Source organism: Desmodus rotundus, chromosome 6, assembly GCF_022682495.2.
Source record: "Desmodus rotundus isolate HL8 chromosome 6, HLdesRot8A.1, whole genome shotgun sequence".
NCBI lineage: Eukaryota > Metazoa > Chordata > Mammalia > Chiroptera > Phyllostomidae > Desmodus > Desmodus rotundus.
The window spans coordinates 75,599,293-75,619,723 of record NC_071392.1 but is presented as its reverse complement, the minus strand read 5'-3'; the positions used below and the strand labels follow the sequence as shown (position 1 = coordinate 75,619,723).

General features: G+C 47.9%; 1 protein-coding gene across 3 annotated transcripts in view; it reads right to left on the bottom strand.

Moving 5' to 3' along the window:
- Positions 1 to 20,429, bottom strand: part of STRIP2 (striatin interacting protein 2) — a 40,389-nt gene extending 19,960 nt beyond the window's left edge. The window contains exons 1-13 of one of the 3 annotated variants that reach the window (XM_053927288.1): positions 20,250 to 20,429; positions 14,880 to 14,949; positions 11,789 to 11,863; positions 10,698 to 10,832; positions 9,043 to 9,163; positions 8,183 to 8,251; positions 7,880 to 7,986; positions 7,124 to 7,251; positions 6,045 to 6,248; positions 4,556 to 4,791; positions 4,227 to 4,292; positions 3,461 to 3,524; positions 2,624 to 2,695 (exon numbers count right to left, since the gene is read on the bottom strand). In XM_053927288.1, the coding sequence (XP_053783263.1) occupies positions 2,624 to 2,695; positions 3,461 to 3,524; positions 4,227 to 4,292; positions 4,556 to 4,791; positions 6,045 to 6,248; positions 7,124 to 7,251; positions 7,880 to 7,986; positions 8,183 to 8,251; positions 9,043 to 9,163; positions 10,698 to 10,832; positions 11,789 to 11,863; positions 14,880 to 14,949; positions 20,250 to 20,387 (1,485 nt within the window). In that variant the 5' untranslated portion in view covers positions 20,388 to 20,429. The remainder of the gene's footprint in view (positions 1 to 2,623; positions 2,696 to 3,460; positions 3,525 to 4,226; positions 4,293 to 4,555; positions 4,792 to 6,044; positions 6,249 to 7,123; positions 7,252 to 7,879; positions 7,987 to 8,182; positions 8,252 to 9,042; positions 9,164 to 10,697; positions 10,833 to 11,788; positions 11,864 to 14,879; positions 14,950 to 20,249) is intronic. The other 2 variants (XM_053927289.1, XM_053927290.1) reach the window with 2 other exon arrangements.
- Between the last annotated feature and the right edge of the window lie 2 nt (positions 20,430 to 20,431).

Genomic DNA, 20,431 nt, shown 5'->3' with positions numbered 1-20,431 from the left:
GATCAGGTGTCGGAAGTCTCAGCTCGGAGATGGATGGCTCAGACACACACGGACTTAGCTCAGGCTGCAGGTATGCCTCGGACACTGGGACCAGACAGCCGGCACAGAGGCACTTCTGTGGCGTCAATCTGAGGCCATCTGAGAGTGTCGAAATGCTCTGAAGCCAGGAAGGAGAGGGAGGGGCTTCAACAGAGAGGGCTGATAAGGGATTTGGGTAACCTATGGTCTTGGAGAGGCAGGAAGGAGTATCGGCTGGTATCGGCTGGTGTAACTATTTTCTTTACTTCTCCATTAGCTCCTACAACATCCCTTTCTCCTTTCTGACCCCTTCCCTCCTGTACAACTCTCTTCGTCCTTTTGATGACCCCATCTAAGCCTTTTCTCGGAGTAGAGAGACAGAGGCCTCCAGTGTTCAAGAGGCTACTCAGGCCGCTTACATCTTCGGCCAGTGCAGTCCTTCCTCACCCAAGGTCCCTCTCTTACAGGACAGGGGTCACTGCCATGAGAACCTGCGGTAGGACGAAGTCACTAAGCCCCTTTCATCCCATACAACTCGGCTACTGCTTAAATAAGCAGAAGTCTGAAATGGGCATTCAGTAAAGCCTGGCGATTCTGCCTGCTTGCTTCCTGCTCCCCAAAAGGCCAATTTCATACCTTCTCCCTGTTCTCAAACCAATCCCCTCGTCCCACAGCCCCTCAACAGTTGCTAACCCTGCCTCATACTTCATGGTGAAAACAAAAGCAGCCAGACAGGCATACCCTCATCTTCGCATCGCCAAAGCTACTGGGGACTCTCCACCTCCCTTCCTGACAGGAAGGGTCAACCACCTGTGCTCCTATCAAAGGCCAACCTTCCCCTGCGCTCAGAATCTCACGCTCGTCTCCTTCGTCAAATGCAATCGTTCTCTAGTACCCTCTCTCTCCCAGATCGACATAAATGGACTCTAGAACCGCCTAACTGTGAAACACCTGTCCTTGGCCCCACGTCCTACCACACCTTTCCTGTCCTCCTCCTCACAACAAAACTGTGTCGTCTACGTCAGCTGTCTACCTCCTTTCGTTACATTCCTTTTTCAACCCGGCGACTAGGCTTCCAGCCCCACCACTTCGTTTGGGGTCGCTCTTTTCAAGGCCATCGGCTTTCTTCATGTTGCCAAGTCCAGTGGGCACCTTGTTCTTACCATGCTCCGTTTATCAGCAGCATCTGACACAGATGATCACTCGCTTCTCGAAAGACTTTCTTTTCTTAGCTTTTACACTATCAGAGTGTCCTGGATTCCCTCCCACCTCCGTGAGTGTTTTTCTTACCCTTTTTGCTGTCACCTTTCCCGATTCATCGCACCTTGAACATACTGGTGGGCCCCAGGGCTGTGTCCTGGGGTCCTTCCTCTTTTCTACCTCTACTCCCTCCCTGGGTTATCTCAGCCAGTTCTATGGTTATTTTAAACTGTCCGTAAGTCAGCAGCTCCCAAATGTATTTCTTGAAGCCAGTCCTCATTCTAGAACTCTGGAACGATATATCTAATTGCTTGGCTGCTCTGCATGTGTCTGATGGATATCTCAAACTTCCTATGACCAAAATAGAACTTTTGATAAAACAGAACTTCCATCTTGGCAAATGGTACTTATTTTTGATCCCCGTTTTTGCGTCTCTGTCCACATCCCATCGAGCTATAACTCTTGTCAGCTACACCTCCAAAATACAACCCAAATTTTCCTTAGGTCCACAATTGCTACTCCATTATAAGTCACCATCATCTCTCACCGTGACTACTGTAAGTTTCCTAACTAATCCCCACACCTCCCACTATATCTTGGTCCAGTTTCTACCCAGCAGCTAATGGTTTTTAAAAATATGAGTCAGCCCTGCCTGGTGTGGCTCAGTGGACTGACTACTGGCCTGTGAAGTATGAGGTCCCTGGTTCAATTCTTAGTCAGGGCACATGCCTGGGTTGCAGGCCAGGCCCCCCAGTAGGGGGCGCACGAGAGGCAACCAACATTGATGTTTTTCTCCCTCCATCCCCTCCAAAAATAAATAAATAAAATCTTTAAAAAAAAAAGATAAATCAGATGAAGTCACTCCCCTATTTAAAACCTCCAAAGGCGTCCCTTGTACCGTGAATCAACTTTAAGCTCCCTGTGTTTGCTTACGGTCCTGCATAATGGTGGTTCAGACTACCTTTCTGATTCCCTCTCCTACCAGCCCGCGCCCCTCAGTGGCCATACCACATGAACAGTCTTCATTCACTACCTCTAATACTCTGAGCTTGCTCTCCCTTGTTAAGGCTGTTCCCTCTGCTTGGAATGCCCTTTCCCCTGATGTTCCTATGGCCATTCCTTCTTGTACCTCATATCTTGGCTTAACCTTTTCAGGTCTACCTACCTTAGACTGCGACATGCCTCTATTATGTAATTCTATTTAAATTTTCTTCAATATATCACCCACTCTCCGACAGTCTTGTTTCCTTAAGTATCTTTTTTTTCTAACTTTAACATGTAAAGTCAGAGACCTTGTCTCACCTGGCACACAGGTGGAGCCCCAAAACACGCACACATGCTCTGCGACAGGACTGCAGACAGATTTCCCTTTGCCCTCTTCCTGTGCAGGACCCCCTTAACTCACCAAAGACATGGGGCACTTCTCCAGCTCCTCCTCATTCTTGATCTGAACGTCTGCGATGGAGATGTATTTGTGCTGGGGAGGACATCGACAAGGGGCTGAGGGCCTCGGTCACATGTGTACCAGCCTCCTGCTTAACTTCTTCAGTGACAAGGAAATGTCCTGTTTACGGGCCTGTCATCCCGAACAGGCCACGAACTCTTTGAAGGCAGGAGTCTTATTCACCTCCGCCTCATTAACACTGGGCGACGTGCTTCATATATAGTATGTCTGTTGCATGCTTCCAATTTGTTAAAATAGCAGCAAACACCTAAGGGTTTACCTTCAACCAAAATGCAAGGGGAAGCCAGGCACAGGCCCTTGCCCCTGGACCACACCCTGCTACAAGGAAGGTTCTGCTACAAGTGTATGTGTACATGGAGTAATGATGATGGGGCAGCAAAGGGTTCAAGGGCTGTGCAAGAGGTGACTACTCTTCATCTCTGTGCTCACACACAGTTTAGATGTGGAGTAGTAGCCTGCTGCTCAGTCCTGGGCCTTTGGAAGTTAGTGGTCCTACAGGGAGAGAGAAGCGAGAGGAAAGGAAGTGAGGAATGGGAAGAGAGAGAAAGGTGCAAGGAGGAAAAAGGAATGAGAAGAAGAAAGAATAACCTTTTCATCTATCTGAATGTAGGAAACTGGCGAGTAGGAAGATGTCTTTCTCTTTGGCTAAAACGCCTTCAGGGAAATGTAGAATAATAGATTGAGAATGTGTCTGGTAGAAGAGCCCCACCCACTACCGGGACCCCACTAATCAAACTTGCCTTGATGGCTCCCTAAGCCTGAAGACTGAGTGCTCACCTGCTTTAGGGTCTTCACACTCTCGTGGATGGGCCTGGGTAATCCAACCAAGGTATCTGTGTCCCTGTGAAATGCAAGACACACCAGATTATAAGCTTCGAAAGTACAGAGAACTACGGAGACCCCCTGGAGTTACGGAGATGACGCCACTCTCCACATCTGGTACTTAAGGTCTTTGCAAGCTCCCCGGTCCCCCATCATTGTTTTCTGACACAGAAGGGATGGCACACGCACGTGTCCCTGAAATTAGGACTTCTGTACGTACAGTCTTCTGAAGACTCACTTTGTTTGGGCATGGCAGGTCCCTACTTAAAAGGACACGTAGCCCAATGACACTTCTGATAGTGAAACACCAGTACAATGCCTTCTCCGGTTTTGTAGAGGCCAGCAGGAAGGATTCAGGAGGGTGAGGAGGTAGGGAAGACTGGATCTATTCTGACCATGTCTCTTCTGCACAGAATTCTGGCCCATTAGAGCAGGAAGGGCCCCTAGGAGCCATGCAGTCCAACACTCTTCAAAGAAATTGAAGCGTAAGAGGGAAATGACTTGTCACTCAAGGCCTTACAGTAAAAGCATACAAATTCCTCTAGGAAATCAGAAGGGAAAATTTCGATGGGAAGAACCCGAAGTAGGTACTGGGAGCTGTCCACGGCCTAGCAGCTCTAGGTTGCACTGTGACTACTGGGCAAAATACCTCATTCCAAGCCACCCGCTCCTCTGGCCCCGTAAGAGCCACCTATAGCCATTCTGACCAGCCGTCACTTACTGCCCCAGAGTGAATCCGATGAACTTGTTCCTGCTTAGTTCCAAGAAGTGCTCAATGTCCTTCTGTCTGAGAGCATGGTCGGAAAGACGAACCCCAAAGAAGGGAAGAAAAGCAGACCTTGAGAGAGGGAAGCTTTCTGGGCTGAAACCTCTCCAAATGGGGGATTGGAGCAGTGGGGGAAGAAAGCAGCCAACCCAGAGAACTCCAGATCTAGGAATCCTGACTCCCAGCCCTGTATTATATACATATTGAACACACAGACCACTCTACCCTGGGTCTTCAGTGACTGAAACCTCAAAGCTTGGGGCCCCTGGTTTGATCAAACCTACCTGACCTTTGGGGCCCAGGGTAGGCCCTTGGGAAAAGCCACCCGCTCAGCGGAGAGGGGTGCCTGCGAGGGCGGAGGCGGCACGAGAGGGTCCTGCTCTAGCAGGTCTAACTCTCCATCCAAGTTTCGTTCTCCATCGCCAGGAGACTCCTCTTCCTCCTCTGCGGCCGGTTCCTCAGTCTTAAACAGATCTCTTTCATTGTAAATGTCCAGGCTGTCTTGCTTAGTGAGGAGTTGCTGGGGGTGGGGGTGGAGGGAAGGTACGCGGAGTCTTACCCCAGGCATCCTCGTCTGAGGCCAACCCTTTCCCACAGGCTGTTAGACTTCCGGGAACATGGAGTAAGAACCCAGCTTTTGTGAGAATATCCCCTTCCCACCTTGACCCTACTCCCCCCCACCCGCCCAATCTCAGGACAAGCCGTTTTCAGACAACCATGCCAACAGACAGGAAGAGAACTTAGATCATCCCAAAGTCATAGTAACTTAGCTTTGAGAAAGAACTGAGGCTCCCCTCCCCCCGCCACCCAGCACTTTTCCTTCCTAATCATGCTCTGCTTAGGTGAACATTTAATTAGTTTGCCTTCTGTGGGCATACACCAGCTGGCTGACTGAGGAAGAAGAGGACAGAAGCTTGCTGCTAGGCAGAGGGAAGAGAGTTTGGAATTTTAAATCTTGTCATAAAAAGAAAAAGATTGGACAGAAATAGGCCAAAAAGTTAACAGTCCCTGCCTCTGGTTGTTAAGATTGTGGGTGATTTTTTCCTCTCTTCTTCTCATTTTATATTTGTTCCAAGTTTTCTATAATGAGTAACCATTACTTTATAAAACAAAAAAATAAAGCCTTTAAAAAAACCCTCACAGAAGATGTAGGCTAGCTAACTGAGTATGACTGGCTCTGACCCCGTAGTGGGTGAGCCCAGGGAAACGAGGCAGGTGAGCCTCTGGGAGCAGGGTCAGGGCTCTGTGCAGCTCGTCACTCTGACCTTTCCAGAGACGCGGCCTATACCCAGAACCCTAGCCCTTCACCTCCCAAGTATAAGGGTCTCGTTCTAGACAAGAAAGTGGTCGACTCAGAGTAAACCTTCTTGCTGCTGAGAAAATGGGAAAGTGCCTCACCCCCAGGCTCATGGATTTTCTGGGAGACCCGTTCAGGTGCCCTGGGTCCCTGTCCCCAAGATTATACTCCAACCTAAGTCTTGTTCAGGATGCTAAGGACCTCCAGGCACTGAGGTCCAGGCCAATGACCACGGAGTGAGACATGAATCTATAATGTGATGTCACAGTGTCACATCATGACTGCCCAGGAATCGGTCAGGACTGAGGGATAGAAGCCAAAGTATAGACTCCAGGGTTTCAGGTTGGGCACCGGGCTAACAATGGGCACAACGAGCTCCATCATTTACTGCGCTTTCCTATCACATCCGGAGCAGTTTAGAATCTTGATTTTCCGACAGCGAGTGTCGCAACACGACTGTGTGCTTTAGTCCATACCCTTCGAGAACCACGACGGCCTCGCAACTTGGAGGGTGGGGGTGCCAGCTGAGACTCCCCCAGGTCGAGAGTGTAAGAAGGCGGGGAGGCAGCACGCATGCTCTTCACCACCTGGATGCTGTCCTCAGCCAGCGGCGGCAGGCCCAATTCTGCGCGCTTCTGTACTTTGAGAGCCTGTAGATGCTCAAACCCACCGAGGGTAAACTGAGGCGTAAACAGGAAAGGGGCAGAGAAGAGGGAGGGAGGAAGGGAGTCAGGAAGTAATAAAACAGGAAGGGGCGAATGTGGTCGCTATCCCAGTCTGAGGAACTTAGGGGTTGGGATAAAGCATCATTTATTGACCTAGGGCTGGGAGTAACACCAGAAACTAGGAAAGGAACTCCTAGGGGCCTCCACTGAAAAAAGAGGAAAATTTATCTCCCTCTTGAATGAATACACCCAGGTACTAAACCCCTGGCCACCCCATTTCCTCTGCAGTCACGGGGGAACTGCGCCTCAAGGTTGGGTAACTTTAAGAGGTAGATCCCCCTAGGATGCCTGCCCTCGACGGTATATTGTTCAACCAGCCCTGTGGGGTGGGAGCCAGAGATGAAGGATCAGGTTAAATAATTAGTAATAAAACTACAACCACACACTTATAAGGACTTCATTTTTTTTTTTTTTTTTTAAGCAAATGCTCTATTTATCTGGATGGAGGGCAGAGGGCAGGCACCAATCCACACGTTTTATAGCTACAGAAATTGAGGCACAGAGAGTTGCCCAAGGTAGTCAGTACAAGCAGAGGCCAGACCTCCCAATTCTTAGCCAGGGCTCTTGGCATAAAACATAGATTCTATCCAGGGAAGACGCAATGATACCCTGACTCAGAGTGGCATCTCTTGTCAGTCCAACAGAAATGGATAACCTGCTTGATGTAGAAGATCTGACTTCTCTAGTACAGCCTGTTGCCCCTCTGCTGGCTAACAGCTGCCCTGGTCTTCTGCCTAGCTCCTGCCTTCAGAACCGGAATGGAAGAAATGGAGGCAGCAGAGGGCACTGCTGATCTCATGAGACGGGAGAGGGAAGAATGAGACACTCACCATGACCACCTTCCAGAGCAGAAGCAGGACCTTCTTTATGGGAAAGTGGGGAGCCAGGCCGCTGCAGAACTTGGTAACCATGGAGAAAAGCAGAAGGGCAAAAGGCTCCTCATTATGCATGGAGAAGCCTGGAGGGTAAGGAGAGGCGAGGGAGAAAGTGAGTACACTGTGACTGAGAGCCTGCTTCCCTAGCCCTGATTCTAGATGCACTTGCCATCCCTAAAGCATCTGAGTACCTGGTCCTGAGGTGAGGCTGTGGAGGTAAAATGGCTTAGCTCCCAAAGCTTGGACTAAATTCCAAAGTGAAAGTCACAGCAATGATGCTGCTTTCTGGCTGAAGGACTCAATGAGTTTCGTGGGTCACAACTCACTTTCTCACATCAATGAATATATTTAAAAATCCCACCAGTTTTCATATCTTATCCCTCTCTATGCCACCAACTTACATTTGAACAGAGTTCAGTTTGCAAGGTGACTCAACTCATTTTTTCATGGGGGACGCATGGTAGAATGGGAGAGGGATGCCTGCCCCCATTTACAATCAAAGAGATTAAGGCACAGAGGAGACATGTCATTGGTCCTAGCTCACAGGCACAGGGGCAATCGAAGTGGGCCCTGGTGCCTGCTGTGCCATATCTCTGCCCTAAAAGCATAAATAAAGAAAAAAGAAAGGCTGCCTGCCTCCCGTAGACAGATGCTATTCCTCCCATCCACCACTGGGGACCCCATTCCTACCCTTCCTTAGATGCCACGTACTTAACTCAGTGCGGAAGGTCTCCCGCGCAGTCCTCCACCTGCAGGAGTCTGTTTCTCGCTCCAGGCGGATATTTTCCACCATCAGGTACATGACACTCAGGAGCACCCTGGGGTCACAGAAGGGTCACAAGAGGTGCCCAAGGCAGCTGCTAGCCTACAATCAGAGACCTCAGGGATGGTCTCTGTGGGAGCCCAACCCAGTGGAATTAGCAACTTCAGTGGCCTGGGTGCGTTGGGATGCGGGCAAAGAGTAACCTATTGCTAACCAGCCCCTGTTCCCGCGCCATGGCCGGCCCCACTCACCGGAGCTCTGTGCTGTCAGCAATGGAGATGGCCGGTTTCCGAAGAGCACTGCTACAGGCCTGGCTGTTGCTTCCATGGGAAGGAGGGAGAGAATGAGAACCCACAAGGGCTCTTTATTCACTGTGTTCCCACTGACCATACACACAGACACGAGTACCTGTCATTCCCTGGCTACGTAGCTCTAAGGAAATTGGTTTAAGGTGCAGGAGCCCATAGAATTCCTCTGCCACCTCGGCAAACCCTTGTTGTGGTGAGGATGGGCAAGGGCAAGGCCTGTGATACTCCTCTTGTAATCCCCACTGTGGCTAGTGCTGTGCTGGATACAAAATAGATGCTACACAACACGTGATGAATAATCAACAGGTTTCGCCCTACCTGAAACTCCTGGGTGATAGACATGAGACAAAACGAGGGTTTCAATACAGCGATGGGAGCAGATAAGGCCTCCTCTAGAGCCATAACCCATGAGGGAAAGGATTGGGCACACGATAGGAATTGGTCCTGTACCTCTTGGGTCATATTCTCAGACAGAAGAGTTTTCTTCATCGATTCCAGAGTTAGGCTGAGCTGAGAAGGCGTTTGGGTAAAAAGGCAACCCACCCAAAATAGGCCCCTGAAGCCCAGGATTGAAGCCGTCAGTGGGGCAGAAGCAGTCAATGAGCCCAGCCTCAGGGAGGAGATCAGAATATCAGCAAGCATGGCTGAACGGAGGGGAACTGTCATTGTGAGCTTTGGACTGAGTGTGTGTGAATAGCCCCAGCTCTGCACAGAGGTCTCTACCATAAAGGAACCAGCACAGGACATGAGGCACCCTTCAAGGGCAGGGGTTGTCTAGGTCAGCCCGCCCTACGGTTTCTCACTCGATCTCCATGTGGAGTAGCTCCAAGAAGGCCGAGAAGGTCCCCATCTGATAGAGCAGGAAGCAGTTGTACCTGGACCAGTGTAGCACATCAACTTCTGAATCACACTCCCCAAACGTGCCTAAAAGACCAGACAGTGCCATAGGGGTTGACAGTGTACCCCAGTTCTTTCCATCCTGCCCTGTGATCTTAGGACCATATTCCAACACCCTGCCCAACAGTGAGGCTGACAAGTGTAGGGCAAGGGCCCCGCAGAACTTCCCGGAATAAGGCAGGGGAGAGGAAGGGCAGACTGCAGGGTTAGGTCCGATGTGCTCATCAATGGCCTGTCTTAAGTTTGAGTTCCCCGAGAAGTAGATCCAGAGATGAAAATTCAAGTACAAGTAGTTTATTTAGGAGTTGATCCCAGAAATCATCAGCAGAGAAGGGAAGTGAGATAGGGAAGAGAAGGCAGCCAAGAACTCGGTCCCAGGACGGGGGAAAGTCTGGGAAACAGTGTAAAACACACCACTCAGAACCATCCTACCCAAGAGGGGTGAGGTGGTCAGGCTATTCGTCCACTAAGCCATCATGATGAGTGCTGCTGGACTAGGGGAGCACATCAATTCCCTAGCGTTCCAGGCTGCCCTGTATGGGGGCAGAGAAGGCCCTCGGGCAAAAAGATGAAGGTACTGGCACCCGAAACTTGGTCATAGCACCAGACCCAATAGGTATGATTGGGTACTGCCGTGTCTGCTGTAGTCTTCTCTTCATACTGTGTCTACTCTCTTTCCTCTCTATTTATGGTTTTTATAGTTTTTTAGGTCCCAGTTAGTTCGTTCTGCCAAAAGTCCTCTTACTTATAATCTCAGGGTTTATTTTTGCTATTCGAGCTAGGCTATCTCATTTCTCTTTCCAACACCTGGTAACAGTTCTCTTCTGGAAAGTTGTCCTCAATTAATCTCATTGAGTTCTGATAATTTCCAAATTACAGCATCCATTCCTGCTGCTATTTTGGCTTGAACCTTCTAAATGTCAACAAGAAACAATGCAGAGGGTCCACGTGTGCGTCTGTGGGCCGCCCCTGCCTTCCCTCAGGGTTGGGGCCAGGCCACAGATGATAAAAAAAGCCTCTACACTCAGCTGCAGCTGGTAGGACATCATCAGCTCTGGCCACACTGACCCTCTCGCTAGTCTCCAAATACGATTATAGCCCAGGGAAAGGAAAACGGAACCCATAAGGAATCCTGACATGCCTGGTAAGACAAAAGTCAATTCCAAGGGATCCAGAACAATACCTACTACCATCTCCACATCTTCTTCACAAGCACCAGGTTATTCCTAGCACGTGAAAGATCTGTTCTTGAAAGGCAGGGACCTTGACCTGGCCGGGTAGCTGAGGTAGTTAGAGTGTTGTCCCAATATCCCAAGATCGAGGCTTCAATCCCCAATCAGGGCACATATAAAAATCAACCAATGAATGCATAAATAAGTGGAACAACAAATAGAGGTTTCTCTCTCTAAAAATCAATAAATAAAAATTTTTTAAAAAAGGGAAGGCAGGGACCTTGCTTTCCCAGCATAACTTGCTTCATCCTACTCCTGACAGCACCGTTTCTCCCCCTAATCTCACCCCTCTAAAGTTGGCAAAGGAGTTGGCGAAGGCGGCCACTCACCTTGGGCCAGGTAGAGAACAGCCCGGGCTACCTTCAGTCGCCGCTCCCTACTGACCACCTCCAGCCGGTCCAGGAGTCCCATCACATAGGCCTTCTGGGCATCTTCCTCCAACTCCAGCCACTCCTTGCCCTGCACTGGGGACAGAAGGGCATATGGTTCCTGTGCCAACTGCTTCCTCCCCTTCCCGGAAAAGCTTCTGATAGCATATCCACCTCTGATCTCAGCCCCCTACAAAACTTTCCTCTTCAAAAGCCTTCCTTATTTAGCTGAGAAAAATAAGGGATGGGACAAGTAAAAGACTCAAAAGGTTCTTGCCTGAACCCACTCTGCAGCCGTATCTTCTTCCACACCCCCCTCTATCCTCCACACACAGCCTGCATTGTCCTATCTCTCTGCCTTTCTTCAAGGCGTTCCCTCTGTCTGCCTACACAGGCAACTTCTATTCATCATCACAGATCAGATACAAAATTACCTCTTTCCCACTAATGCTCCAGCCAGAAGCTCTGTCCCTGAAGACACTTCTTACTTGTCTTATGACACTTACCATTTCCTCTTGGCCTGAGCTAGTTTTGTGATGGACACATCGCCCCTTTGCCATCTAACCAAAATCTCTTTGAAGACACGCAAATTCACCTTCACCCCTGCCTCCCGCATCTCTCGAGAAACAAGTACTCACCACACAACTGTTGAATTGAAAAGTGAATTGCCATTGAGCAAGTAAGGGAATAGTGTGGGCACGTGAAATTATTATTAGGTGCCATTGAGAGTGGAGACGGGGTTGAACATGAAGGTCAAGGATTAGGCTAGACACAGGGTTGCACCAGGCAGCCAGTGCAGCCCCACCTCCCCATCCCTCTTGGCCCTTTACAGCAGGGGAAGGGCCCTAGCTCAGGCCTCTCTTGCTTCCATTCCATGGCCTTTCCACTGGAGATACAGGAAACTCGGTCTCGTATGCAAGAAGGGGTAAAGAAGTTATACGGTTATGGAGAGGATGAAGGAGGATCGTACTTTGTTTTCAGTTTTTTCTAGATCAGGCAGGGGTATCGTGGAGAAAAAAAGCAGGTCTCTATGAATAAGGGTCTGGGATCACCTTGAGTCTTGAAATCTTCTTCAAAGCACCTCCTGTTAGTGGTGAATTCCAGGTTTTCAGTGTAGCTATACAATTCTGTGGCAGGAAAGATAGGACAGAGTCACAAACATTCAATAGACAGAAGCGGTCTGGAGTAGAGAGAGCGGCTTCCAATACATTCCTGTGTCCAGTTCAATCCAGAGCCAGCTTCCTCCCTTTTGGAGCAGTTAAAAATAGCCCCTTGTGTCCCTGGGTGATTAAACCATCAAACCTGTCCTCCTCCTGCCAGCTGGCTGCTACAGCAGAGAAAGCAGGCTTCGACATTTGGTGAGGGCCAGGAGGAGGGCTGGAGCTGAGAGGGCTTAATGTTATCACTTCTGTTTCTTAGGGCTGCAACCCCAGTCAGCCCAGACTGGGGCTACCCTGTCTCTAGGGAAGAGGGGGGAGCACAGCTCCTGAAATGGAAGGGTAAGGTCTTTGTGCTATTCAAAGAGCCCGTGTGCGAGCTGGAGAATATGTGTTAGATGGCTCTTTGGGGTTGGAGCCAGTTCCTTCTCTCCCTGCTGAGTTTCCTCGAAGGGTATAGAAGTTCAGGCCCATAGCCACCCGGGCAGAGACGGCATCAAACCATGCAGAGCAGCTCTGGTTACCAAAGGGCTCCCTGTATCCAGCAAGTCTAACTTCGTTGACAGTAGTCTCTCAGTACAAAACGCAGAGCGCTTTTGAGAAATAAAAACGGCCTTTCCTTTCCCACTCTACACACACCCCCTCCAGACAATTATACCGGTCCCCTCACCCTACAGAGGATAAAAGACCGAAGTCCAGAAATCAAATCAGTGATAAGATGGATTTCCTCAAAACCCTGTCCCCTGAGACCCCTGCTGGAAAGTTAACTAGGTCACAGATAATCCACAAAGGGAAATTCACTTATGGTTAGCCAGGTGTCTAATGGTTGAGGAACACCTTGTCTGGGAGTCTTTTTGAGTCCTGAGTTCCAGAATCCTGGAGCGACCGGAAGCAAGTCCCATCTCTGAATCTTATAAAATTTTCAGTTGTTATTGGGTAGTGTGTGTGTGTATGTATATGTGTACGTGTATTTATGTATATATATATGTGTGTATACACACACACACACGTGTATATACATATATATATTATTTCTCACAAACCCAGTCAGAGAAGGGGGACTCTCTTAGGTACTTTGTTTTCATGTTTAAATTTCAGATCATGAACTTCCACATACAGATAAATATAGATGGTACACAAAACACCTGTTTATCTTCTGCCCAGATTAAACAAACATGAACACCCGTCATATTTGCCTCAGACACCTAAAGTTCCTGCTTCCTCTCCGGTCTACCTTAGGTCCCTCTCTCCTGTGCCCGCTACAGCGAAATTGGCATGTATGCTCCACGTGCCTATTTCTATTCTTTTACTACATAGGTATGTGCTGAAAACAACATGATATCATTCTGTTTTAAATGCTGTTTTTTCATCCAAGCAATATCTATCATAGTGTATAAACTATTTTTTCTTAGGAACCTTTCTTATTATGCGTCTTTCAACAGTTTTTTACAAGAACAACAGCCTGGCGAACACATCCCTTCACTGAACTGCCACTGCTCTCAAACACGTGTGCGACCGGACTTCCTCGGAACGTCTTTCAGACTCACGTGTTCGAGCAGTTTGGTGCTTGTATGAATTATTTTGTCGCTGGTTCTTTCTCCCCCTCAGCATTATGTTTTTAATCTTTACTGACACTGAAACATGTTGCTATAGATCAATTATTTTAACGGCTATATACTGATATACCACAGTTCATCCATTCCGTTACTTAAGTCGGTTTCCGTTTCCCACAATGGCCGCAGTAAACATCTCCGCACGTGCTCTCTTGAGCCAAGTGATTTTTTTAAAACGCACATCCAGATCGTTGGGTCGCACTGTGTGGGCGCCTCCGACTTTGCCACAGGTGACCAAACCGCTTTCCAACTTCATACTCTGCTCCCTCGTGCCAAGCAGTGGATAAAAGCACTCACTTCTCTGCACCCTCACCGACCCCAGGCTTTTAAGTCTTGCGATTTGATTACTGTGACACGATATCGCATTACGTTCATTTGCTTTTCCTCATTTACAAATGTAGTCGAACATGTATTGATTGACCGTACGGTTTTCTATTTTATGAATTCCTATTCATATTCTTTGACCACTTCTCTACTGGGTTATGGTCTCCTCTCCCTCTTCCCTTCTCTCCCGCCCCCACATGCACATTCTGGATTCTAAGCCTTTGTTGGTTATTAAACTTAGCTCTCTATTTCTGCCACTCATCACAAACATTTATTCCCTGTGCTTATTCACAAGAAATTTTTTAAAAAACATTTGTCTCTTTTCTTCGAAAAAGTCGTGTCTCAAAGTGTCACTTCCATGTGACAGAACAGCTAACTCTCACACCATCTCCACCCAAAGCTCGTTTATTAATAACTGGCATTCACAGGACATGTAACGTGGAGTTCCTTAATGTGAGGATATCACATTTAACCTAAGCTAAGAATCCAGGGAGAAGCAGCCTAGCACAGCTCCACTACGATGACTACAGGACACATGCCCAGCCTTGCTCAGCTGGCCAGTTGTCTGTGGTTCTTCTTCAGACATTGCTGAGATTTATTTAAGGGGTAGGTGTTGGGGGAAGGCAGCAAGACGAAGGTAGAGGAAAAAAGGAGATAGGATGGGACAGAGAAGGAGAGGGTGGCAGAAAGAAGGAGGCGTGCAAAAATACAGGTGAATATGGGCAGAGATGGAGAGGAGAAACAGGAGAAGGTGGAGAGAGAATGGGATTCAGAGTGCACCAGAAGAGAATGAAGAAGGGTGAGCAGAAGAGAGTGACAGAATGAAAGAATAGAGAATAGCATGGCCAAGGGAGAATTCACAGAGAGAAAAGTGAAAGCGAACACAGAGATGTTTACTACTGGAGGGTGGAGAGAAGAGGGAAGGCAGAGAACAGCCTTTGTTCTCTAGCTACCTACTGAGAACAGACAAACTGCCAGGGGAGATGACAAGCCCCTTCCGTCTCCCTCCAGGCCATCTTCCACTCCCTGCAGACTTGTCCGCCTCATACCTGACAACTCTGCCGCGTGCCCGTCTGCATCTCCATACTCGAATTCCAGAGTGGGGCAGTCCACAGAGCCCTGTAACGGAGAAATCTTGGTGGTAATTTGGGGAAAGGGTTGACAAAAGAAGATTACACCTTCATTTCACCCTCTTCCTCTCTTGAAGGCCAAGGTTAGATCAGGGAGGCAGCTAGGAGAGTCCCATTTGTGCCTTTCACCAAAAAGGTAACCTCCTACAAGCCAAAATTGAGGCTCAGTGCAGGGTGGGGCTGAAGATTCCTATACCGAGTCAGAACCTCTGGGTCCAGGGCCAGGACGGTAAACGGATATGAGAGCTACAGTCTGTGCCCATAGCTGATCGACACAAACACAGAGCAGAAGAGCATGCAGCTGATCTCTAGAAAAATGAGATGGACAAAAACAAGAGGTGAACTGTATTCTCCTTCAGCTCTGTCATTAACCCACTGTACAATTTCCGGTGAACCTCATTCTGTGGCTCATAGCTCCTCACCTGTAAAAAGAAGTCCTTTAGCTCTAATGTCCCACAACTTCTTTGATAGGATTATCAAAGAAGGCAGCATTTCTACTTCCAGTTGTATTAAAGACTAGATTTTCTATGATGTGTAGGTATACGTTATTTTAAAATAGTCTATTAAACTCTTTAAGCATTTTGGGGTACTTCCTACCAGTATAATTAATATATATGAATTTAAAAAATTTTGAATCTCAGCTCTGTGGCATACTGCCATATATTGTGTGATTTGGAACAAGTTATTTAACCTCTCAACGTGGTATAAAAAAATATATTAGGCCTTTGCCCCACCCTCCTCCCATTTCTGGCACAGAGCTCCTAAAACCTCTGGAATTTCCTGAGTGATAGGAGTGTCTGTTATTCATAAGGAGCTCTGTCAACCATACTTGAGTTTGAGCTAATGAGGTGACTCACTTGAGCCCAAAGAGAGTTTGAAAGAGGAGCTGGCCCTACCTCCAGGGAGGGAGGAGAATGGAGACTGAGTTCAGTCACAAGGCTAGTGGTTCAATCAGCCAGACCTAGGCAATGAAACGCCACATAACAACCATGAAACAAGAGCTCTGGGCACACTAGGATGCTAGGATGGTGACGCCCCTACCAGGGCACAGAAGTTCTGCACAGCCCTGCTCCTCTGCCTTATCCTATGGCCCTCCTTATTTGGCCGCTCCTGAGTTGTATCCTTTATATCATAAAGTTGTAATCATAAGTTTAGCACTTTTCCGAGTTCAGTGAGTCCTTCTAGTGAGTTATCAAACCTAAGGAGGGTGTTATGGTAACCCCTGAATTTGTAGTTGTCGTCTAGGCCAAAGTGCAGATAGCCTGGGGACCCCATTTGTGGCTGGTGTCTAAAGTGGGGGGCAGTATTGTACCCCTGAGCCTTTAATGTGTGAGGACTGAGCTAACTACAGGTAGTGTCAGAACTAAATTGACTTGGTGTCAGGGAATCATTGTAAAACGACATGCTCGGTTTTTTCACGTGCAGAATGAGGATAATTCACAGTGCGTTGTAAGGACTCAATGAGTTAACGTGGGAAAACACTTAGCACATCACCTAGCACTTGGTAGAACTACATAGGTGGTTATTCTATTTAGGTTTTTACTTACTCTACTTACAATTTAATATTATATTATATAGGATTTTTCTCCTGTTACTATGACTATCACTTTAAACAGTTAAGTGGACAGATATATATTGGTTTACTTAACCAGTTCTGTACTGTGAACATTTAAATTGTTTTTAATTTTTCTTTACTTTTAGCATGAAGCTGTAATACACTTACAATTTTTCTCCTATGTAGCATCTTTGCTAAGGATAAATTTTTATTAACAAATCAGTGCATCAACTTTATAAATATTGGTATGGCTCTTTGTACACGACAAGTTGTCTTCCAAAACCACTTCATCAATTTACCCTGCCAACAAGGAGAGTCATGCTGAAATCCACTATAGCAAAAAGTTTTCCTAACTTCTCTATTACAGAGACCAGTGGGGAAAAAAGGTAGAGGGTGGGGAATGACGTAAGATTGTTGTTTTATTCGGATAGTGTAGAGACTTTAAAAAATCTTTAAAAATATATATTTTATAAAAGAACAGTTTAATACCCCCAAAATGGAAGGACTCATTAAAAGCAGGGTTCTTCAAACATTTTTGGCTCTAAGTAAACTTTGCATTATGTCCTAACATACACACACACACACACACACACACACACAAACTGGAACAAAAGTTTAGCACAATATATTTACCGTAACTACATGTGACGCGCACACAGTAATGTTTTCTATTACCCTATTTTTAAAAAATATATAGGTTTCAACTTGCAGGCTAACCCTTACAGTTTGAAAAACACCTGTTTTAAATTGCCTACATCCTTTAATGCATTGAACTATATTTTACGAAAAACTCATTTCAATGCCCTGAATTTTTTTCCTCATTTTGCCACAAACTTTGTCAAGGACTTTGGGAACCAATTAAACCAGGGGATCTGGCTGAAAGAGGCCTGAGGTGAATCCTTTGGTAGATTAAGAATCTTTTTATTAAGCAAACTATTATTATCTAGCCTCGCTTTTAGGTTGGGAAGTTCATAACTAAAAGCCACTGGGAGAGAGGGTGGGTCCACAGTGCCCCTGTGAACAGTGACGTACGTAGGAGGCTCTCTTGACTTGTGCCAAGTAATTCTCTTTCAGTAATTCTACAGAACCCCTAGAGAGAAAGGAAAACCATCTCTCCTGAGGACGACCTTCCACAGGAAAGCGAAAGGGGGGAGGGAAGGAAAAGCAGATCTGAGTCCGCACCTGGGTGTCGTGGAGACAGAGGGTACACTGACAGGTAGAAGCAGCTCGCCTGCTGCAGTGGAAGGTAGAGGAAAGCTAATCTTCCCAGCCGGCCTTTTGGCAGGCACCGAGGCCAGACAGCGAGGTTCACTGCAGTTGTTGGTTTCCAGGCAGGAAACGTGCAGCTGCAGAGAATCAGGAGGCAAACTGCGGTGCAGGTGGAAAGCTCTGTTTCCAGATACTGAACATACTGGCAAAGATAAAGTACTAGGTTGGCCAAAAAGTTCCTTTAGCTTTTTGCGTAATATAAAAGACACATTTTTCATCTTCACCAATAACTTTACTGATTTGTATTTTGAGGATGTTGGCTCTCTCCCAGTATTGGCTTCTAGTGGGCAGAGGCCAGGGGTGCTGGTAAACATCTGCCAATGTACAAGACAGCCCCACAGCAAAGAATTATTTGGCCGAAATATCAATAGTACCAAGAAACTTCACAAACCACTTCTGACAGTTCAATCAGTCACAGCACCTTCTCCATACGCTGCACAAATCTTTTTTTGCATTTCAGTTGCGTGTTTGCCTTTCTTGAAATAATAAAGCATAATACACCGAAAATGTTGCATATTTTCTTTCATCTTCAATATTAAAATGGCTGCCCCCAAATTCACCAATTTTGATATACTTTTTTAAAAAAATGCATGCGGATATGACAGGTGTCACAACGCAATCTAACAAAATTGTTTCCAAAGACAACTAAGCACTACTGGATCCATCGTACGGAAAAAAAATAAATGAACTTTTTGGCCAACCCAATACTATCGGAGCCTTTTCCTGAAGGAAGACTTGACAGGTAGGGACAAGACGTCAAACATTAGGAGGCATTTTAATTCCCTCCAAGAACATATCATTCTGAAATTATTTTATTTATTAGGATATTGTCTCTCTCCACTCCCACTAGAATGTTAGCTCCACAGGGCAAAGATGTTACCTTGTTCACGGCTGTATTCCTAGCACCGAAAATAGTGCTGGGCATACAGAATGACTACCCATCTCCTCCCCCACCCCCCAAAAAACCACATTTGAGTAAGAACAATGTCTCTACGGGGGAAGGAAGCAAAGGGTGCCCTAAAAGTCCAGGATGGCACTTAAGCAGTGAGGAAGATGACGTGGTGAATAGAACCCTGAAAGGCGGTGTGATTTGGGATGAGTCTTTTCACCTCCTCCACTTCTCTCTTTTAAAAAATGGGGTGGAGTCCTACTCTGTCTGTATCAAGAAGGAAAGCATACATGAAATCCCTTTGGAAACTGTGAGATACTATTCAAATGGGAAGCCGTGGACTGGGATGCCGAAGACCTGGCCTCCAGTGCCAGCTCTGTGCCTTAATGATGACGATATACAGTACTGAGAGCTACTCTGAACTGACCCATTACATGCACTGTGCCTGCACTGAATTAAACATTTTACATTCGGTCACCTCACTTTGACTTTATCACAACCTTCTGAGGCAGACAGCGGTAACCTCATTTTACAAATGAAACTGGAGCGCCTTAGAGGTTTGGCAATTTGCCAAAAGTCACAGAGACCTGGATGCAAAACGTGGTCTGGCTGACTCCAAAGCTTGGTGCTCCTGGCCACTAAGCCAGATGTATGATCTTGGGCAAGTTACTTTTGTCTCTTTTCCTTCTGTGAAAGAAAGAGCTAAACCCAGATGATCGCTACAGATCCTTCCACACCTGACATCTATTCCCCTGGCCCCCATTCAGATCCAATTCTACTCTGGGCTAGTGGAGAGAGACTGGCTGGAGGAGGGGAGTGGGGGTGACGATAATCCAATCCCTTCATCCCCCTGGTTAGGGGATTTTTGTTTTGTTTTGTTTTGTTTTAGGACAGGAAGCGACCCAAACATTCACACTCCTATGTGTGGGTTTGTATCCTGGGCAGTTCCATCTACTCACTCCTGTACTGCCCCGCCTGAATCCTGTCTTATTAACCCTTCCAGGACTCCCTAAAGAGCCTGCCAGCACACCCAGGGAAAAGGCAAGGACGGAAGGCAAAGGCATAGAGGGACAGGCTCGGGGAGCCTTAGGGTGGCAGGGCGGCTGCCCGCCCCACGCCCCCCCATCCCACCCCACGCCCGCTCCTCTTTACTGCGGCGGAACTCGGTCTCCCGCCCCTCACGCCAGTCACTCAGCCTCTCCGCGCCAGTTTGCGGCTCTGTAAATCGAAGATACGAATTCCCACTTCCAGGAGCTGCAGCGATTAGTGAGATAAATATTTGAAAACTATCCGGTACGCTCGACGTCGCGCTACCTCTCCCGCAGCTGAGGCCAGAGAGCTACAAAGCCCCGACCTGCTAGCAGCAGGAGACGGGTGGAGAGGGATCAGGGGCGGCAGAGTCCGGAGTCCAGACTGCGGCGGACCCCGCAGAGCCCGCAGTACGGGGCGGTTCGGGGCGCGCTGGAGCAGGGGGGCCTCGGGGTGGGGGTAAGGGACCGGGGCAAATCGCCTCCAGCCACAGCTTCCCGCCCCCGGGTGTCTCCCAGCTCCAACAGAAGCTCTCCGGGCTGCTCACCTCCGACTCCCGCCGCTGGCTTTTGAACGCTTCCCGGCCCTTAGGCGACGCCGGCTTCCCTTTGCCGCCTCCGCCGTTGCCGTTGCTGTTGCCATTGGCGGGCGGGCTCCCGGCCCCCGGCGCCACGGGGTTCTCCATGCGGCTCTGGTCAGCGGCTCCCCAGCTGCTCAGAGCTCTTTGCC